Raw genomic sequence first — 6,309 nt, 5'->3', positions numbered from 1 at the left:
TAGACTGTTATGGCGACATACTGTCAAATTTTTGGAAAATGTCAAAACAGGTGAAGCAGTTGTGGCTTTTCTACTTGTTAAGCCATAAAATGGCACAATTGCCGATTATTTGCCTACAAATCCCCCATGTTTACCATAAATATATAAATATATGAGCTTATATGAGCTGAATGCAAGAGACCAATCTGATCAATTAAGCCAAGTAGGATGAATTTAATATTTGAAAAAAGAAATATCAGTTTTTAGTGTATACAGTTTTTAGTGTTTATTTGAAAAACTTTTATTGTTGCAAGAACAAGATGAGACTTAATTATAATATTTTACATATATTTTACATATGAAATTTAAAAATAATACAAATTAAAATAAAAACTTTAGTTTTAAGCAGTTTAGTTTTTCCTCAAGCAGTTTCGACTTTATCTTTTCTTTCTTTGATGTAAGCATCTAATTGTGCATCTAGTTCTTCAGCTGTCGGACTTTCACGTTTTTTTCCTTTAGCAACACCTTTTCCACCATGGTTATTTTTAAATGATGTCTTCTTTTGAGATGTAGTAGGTCCTTCTTTCGTTTGTTTTGGAGAAGGCGCTTGTCGCTTTTTTACAGCAGCTATTCTATTGCCAAGACGTTCTTGCAATCCGTTTTTGAATACCGATAAGTCTGAAGTCACTAATTGTATATTCATAGGTCGTCCATCTAAAGTTACTCCATTGTATTGTTTAATTGCTTTGTAGGCATCGGTGACTCTTTCGAAAATTACATCAGCTGTAGCTAAGGAGCGTCCAGAGCGATCATAATGCACTGCTGCTTTCTTTAATATTCCACATTCCGAAAATAGGTCATGCATATCCTTATCCGAAACTCCAAAATCAAGATTAGATACAATTAGTTTAGCTGATTCTGATTTTTTTATAGCGCCAACAGTTTTAGGTCCATCAAAATGATTACGTTTCCAAGTATTATTTTTGTTTCCAGTGAATTTTGCTTTTTGAATGCCCCCATGACCGTGTCCCTTTTGAACAGCATTAGCTTTTTTCACCACAGAGTTCTTATTTTCAGTTGAGTTTTTACGATTTCCAGTATTACGACGTGCTCCAGTTGTTCCAGTGGGCTTTCTTGTCTTATTACCTCGGTTAGCTTTAATGATGTCATCCAAACTCATTTCAATATGATGTGCCATAGTTAATGATTTAATTTATTTTTCTGTATTTTATTATTAAAATTCAATGTTTACAGATAAACTGTGTATTCTTAATAACGATGTATTCGAGTTGAATAAATTTTAATTACTGACTTATGTTCTCAATATGCACTTGTTTTATACTATATTCGTCAACGTACTAAGATATGAAATTTTTAAAATTAATTATATTTTTTCGGGAATCAGGTAAAAATTCACCTGTTTTATTTGGTAATTAGTGGTCTGTATCAATAAAGCATGTACTTAGAACATATTATTTTATTACCTGAATTGCTGATATATTTCCTCCATTCATTTTTGTCCTTGAATTTTTATAACTCCTAAGAATACAAATGCTTTTTAATCTGAAATGTTTAAATAATTATTTGGAATAATAATTATGACTATGTAGACTAAAAGGATAGAAATCGAATATCATAAAAAATGTGTTGATAATTTTGAAATGTTTAAATAATTATTTGGAATAATATTTATGACTATGTAGATTAAAATGATAGAAATTGAATACCATAAAAAATGTGTTGATAATTTCAAATATTCTTGATAAAATTTTTAAATATTCAGTTTCATATATTTATGTATTTAAATTGAAATATCATCCTACTGCTAAGGAAAATGTTTATTAGATTTGAAAACATATCCAGATGTTCCCCCGAGATACAATTTAAATAAAGAAGATTTCTTTGACCTAACAAGCTTAGATATTCTTTTAATATAATTAGATATTTATTTACGATGTCCATTAGGTTATCCCATATTTTAAAGGGTTTCATATTTGTATACTTTATTATGGCCGGTCTAGGATTTTACTACAAAAAGTCTTTCATAGAAGAATTCTTCTGGAAGATTATTTATCCAGAATTATTGAAATCGCCGTAAGGAAACAAAAATAAAATTTTTAAGTTTTGCATAAAGTTTGCTTATATAGCGATATAACTTCATTCTTTGTCGATTGTATAAGCTTTACTCTATTGCAAATTACAACGTTCCCTTGCAAAAAATTTACGTAAGTTTTTAGCCAGGAATTAATTAATAAAAGTTTTCGTTTTCTTCCTCCAATTTGATCAAAACCACTAAAAGTTTTTCCATTTTTAAACTAATCGTGTTTAATGATTTTAGATACTACATATAACATTAATAGAACATATTGTCCTAATCTTAATTAGTGCTCTTTTTAGTATACTTCCTTAATACGCCCTACTCGTAATAAGAATTATTAATTTCAATATAGCCAATTATAGCCATTTACTTCAAAATTGGGCTTACTACCCTTAATAGAGATTATTAAATATTTTTTCAGTACTGTAATATTATAATGTATTGTCTATGATTAGAGCTATTAACTTCAAAAGGAGTTCTGTTTTAGTATTAATTCCATATTCGTAGAGTCCAGTTCTTTTAAAATTTAGAAGAATTAGAATTCCTAATATATGCTACCATTGGCTTAATAGGCAATTGGGAATATAAGTTCATATAGTTCGTGCTTCTATGTGAATGGCGCAGAAGTATAGATAGCAGACGTATATATATATAGTTTTCTGGGTCTCTTCAGAACAAACCATTCATAACAGAAACATTAATTATTTTCATATTACCTTTCAATATATTAAAGAAAATCAGTATTAAAGAAAATCTTTATTTATCTACTTTTCACTTTGAAATTAGAAGAAAGTCAGATTAAATTTATATTGTATCTATTATAGACTGATCCATTTAATAATGTTGAAATCAATTAAAATCCCAAATTTATACAGATTATCAAGGAACTTGAATTTTGCATGAATATGACTATTTTGACAACTAGACTGTTATGGCGACATACTGTCAAATTTTTGGAAAATGTCAAAACAGGTGAAGCAGTTGTGGCTTTTCTACTTGTTAAGCCATAAAATGGCACAATTGCCGATTATTTGCCTACAAATCCCCCATGTTTACCATAAATATATAAATATATGAGCTTATATGAGCTGAATGCAAGAGACCAATCTGATCAATTAAGCCAAGTAGGATGAATTTAATATTTGAAAAAAGAAATATCAGTTTTTAGTGTTTATTTGAAAAACTTTTATTGTTGCAAGAACAAGATGAGACTTAATTATAATATTTTACATATATTTTACATATGAAATTTAAAAATAATACAAATTAAAATAAAAACTTTAGTTTTAAGCAGTTTAGTTTTTCCTCAAGCAGTTTCGACTTTATCTTTTCTTTCTTTGATGTAAGCATCTAATTGTGCATCTAGTTCTTCAGCTGTCGGACTTTCACGTTTTTTTCCTTTAGCAACACCTTTTCCACCATGGTTATTTTTAAATGATGTCTTCTTTTGAGATGTAGTAGGTCCTTCTTTCGTTTGTTTTGGAGAAGGCGCTTGTCGCTTTTTTACAGCAGCTATTCTATTGCCAAGACGTTCTTGCAATCCGTTTTTGAATACCGATAAGTCTGAAGTCACTAATTGTATATTCATAGGTCGTCCATCTAAAGTTACTCCATTGTATTGTTTAATTGCTTTGTAGGCATCGGTGACTCTTTCGAAAATTACATCAGCTGTAGCTAAGGAGCGTCCAGAGCGATCATAATGCACTGCTGCCTTCTTTAGTATTCCACATTCCGAAAATAGATCATGCATATCTTTATCCGAAACTCCAAAATCAAGATTAGATACAATTAGTTTAGCTGATTCTGATTTTTTTATAGCGGCAACTCTTTTAGGTCCATCAAAATGATTACGTTTCCAAGTATTATTTTGGTTTCCAGTGAATTTTGCTTTTTGAATGCCCCCATGGCCGTGTCCCTTTTGAACAGCATTAGCTTTTTTCACCACAGTTTTCTTATTTTCAGTAGAGTTTTTACGATATCCAGTATTACGATGTCCTCCAGCTGTTCCAGTGGGCTTTCTTGTCTTATTAGCTCGGTTAGCTTTAATGATGTCATCCAAACTCATTTCAATATGATGTGCCATAGTTAATGATTTAATTTATTTTTCTGTATTTTACTATTAAAATTCAATGTTTACAGATAAACTGTGTATTCTTAATAACGATGTATTCGACTTGAATAAATTTTGATTACTGACTTATGTTCTCAATATTCACTTGTTTTATACTATATTCGTCAACGTACTAAGATATGAAATTTTTAAAATTTTTTATATTTTTCCGGGAATCAGGTAAAAATTTTCCTGTTTTATTTGGTAATTAGTGGTCTGTATCAATAAAGCATGTACTTAGAACATATGTATAAAAAGGGTTTCTGGAAAAATTTTCATTATTTTATTACCTGTATTGCTGATATATTTCCTCCATTCATTTTTGTCCTTGAATTTTTATAACTCCTAAGTATACAAATGCTTTTTAATATGAAATGTTTAAATAATTATTTGGAATAATAATTATGACTATGTAGACTAAAAGATAGAAATTGGATATCATAAAAAATGTGTTGATAATTTTGAAATGTTTAAATAATTATTTGGAATAATCTTTATGACTATGTAGACTAAGGGATAGAACTTGAATACTATAAAAACTGTGTTGACAATTTCAAATATTCTTGATAAAATTTTTAAATATTCAATTTCATATATTTATGTACTTAAATTGAAATGCCATCTAACTGCTAAGGAAAATGTTTATTAGATTTGAAAACAGATCCAGATGTTCTCCCGAGATACAATTTAAACAAAGAAGATTTCTTTAACGCAACAAGCTTAGATATTCTAAGCTTAGATGTCCTTTAGGTTATTCCATATTTTAAAGGGTTTCATATTTGTATACTTTGATATGGCCGGCCTAGGATTTTTCTACAGAAATTCTTTCATAGAAGAATTCTTCTGGAAGATTATTTATCCAGAATTATTGAAATCGCCGAAGGAGAATGAAATAAAATTTTTAAGTTTTGCATAAAGTTTGCTTAGATAGCGATATAACTTCATTTTTTGTCGATTGTATAAGCCTTGCTCTATTGCAAATTATAACGTTCCCTTGCAAAATTTTTACTAAACGTAAGTTTTTATCCAGGAATTAATTAATAAAAGTTTTCGTTTTCTTCCTCCATTTCGATCAACACTACTAAAAGTTTTTTAATTTTTAAACTAATCGTGTTTAATGATTTTAGATACTACATATAACATCAATAGAACATATTGTCCTATTCTTAATTAGTGTTCTTTTTAGTATACTTCCTTAATACGCCCTACTCGTAATAAGAATTATTAATTTCAATATGTTTATAGCGATTTACTTCAAAATTGGGTTTACGACCCATAATAGAGATTATTAAATATTTTTTCAGTACTGTAACAAATATAATCTTTATATTATAATTTATTGTCTATGATTAGAGCTATTAACTTCAAAAGGAGTTCTGTTTTAGTATTAATTCCATATTCGTAGAGTATAGTAAAGTCCAGTTCTTTTTAAATTTAGAAGAATTAGAATTGCTAATATATGCTACCATTGGCTTAATAGGCAATTGGGAATATAAGTTCATATAGTTCGCGCTTCTATGTGAATAGCGCAGAAGTATAGATAGCAGACGTATATAAAACAGCATTGGAAGTTTTCAAAACAAAAGTTCTTCATGAAATCTTTGACCCTTTACGAGTAAGCAAACATTACCGCATCTAAATGAACCAAGAGCTGTATAAGCTTGATCAACACTGTTATTTAATGCAGAGAACTAACATTCAATGGCTTAACTTTCTTCGAAATGTTGTAAGACGGGAATAACTATGTTGACGGAGAATAGATGATTAGAGATAAAAATATTTAAAGCAGCAGTTGAAGAAAGAGACACAGAGGTAAGCTGTGTCTCTGGTGAAACGAACAAATTGACGGATCAATAACGGCACTTGATGTGAGACTCTGTAAAATGCGTGTACGCAGCTGAGACGTCCGGAGGGAAGTGCTGTATTAAGCTCAAACCCGATAGCGGGATATTATAGCCATTTAACAGCAACAGCTCATAATATAGATTATTAAACAATTTCCAATCTTATTTTCCTAACACGTTGAAGACTGTCGCCTATATTTCACATTTGTTTATAGTTATAGCTATAGAAAACAATCAGTTTTGTGGAGTATCGTAATTTCTAGGTCTCTTCAGAACAA

At 29.3% G+C, this 6,309-nt stretch overlaps 2 protein-coding genes across 2 annotated transcripts; both read right to left on the bottom strand.

Annotated features, from left to right (window-relative positions):
• Positions 1–400: 400 nt before the first annotated feature.
• On the bottom strand, positions 401–1,177 carry LOC119667527 (THO complex subunit 4-A-like). The gene is made up of 2 exons (XM_038076830.1): positions 1,126–1,177; positions 401–891 (listed from the first exon to the last, which is right to left on the bottom strand). The coding sequence occupies exons 1-2, from the start codon at positions 1,175–1,177 to the stop codon at positions 401–403; spliced, it is 543 nt and encodes a 180-aa protein (XP_037932758.1).
• Positions 1,178–3,383: 2,206 nt separating this feature from the next.
• Positions 3,384–4,160, bottom strand: LOC119667526 (THO complex subunit 4-A-like). Its single transcript, XM_038076829.1, has 2 exons — positions 4,123–4,160; positions 3,384–3,873 (listed from the first exon to the last, which is right to left on the bottom strand). Exons 1-2 carry the CDS (start codon positions 4,158–4,160, stop codon positions 3,384–3,386), a joined length of 528 nt encoding a protein of 175 aa, XP_037932757.1.
• Between the last annotated feature and the right edge of the window lie 2,149 nt (positions 4,161–6,309).

Source organism: Teleopsis dalmanni, chromosome 1, assembly GCF_002237135.1.
Source record: "Teleopsis dalmanni isolate 2A chromosome 1, ASM223713v2, whole genome shotgun sequence".
NCBI classification, from domain to species: Eukaryota; Metazoa; Arthropoda; class Insecta; order Diptera; family Diopsidae; genus Teleopsis; species Teleopsis dalmanni.
Note: the sequence above shows the minus strand (reverse complement) of the source record. Positions and strands in the feature narration are given on the sequence as shown.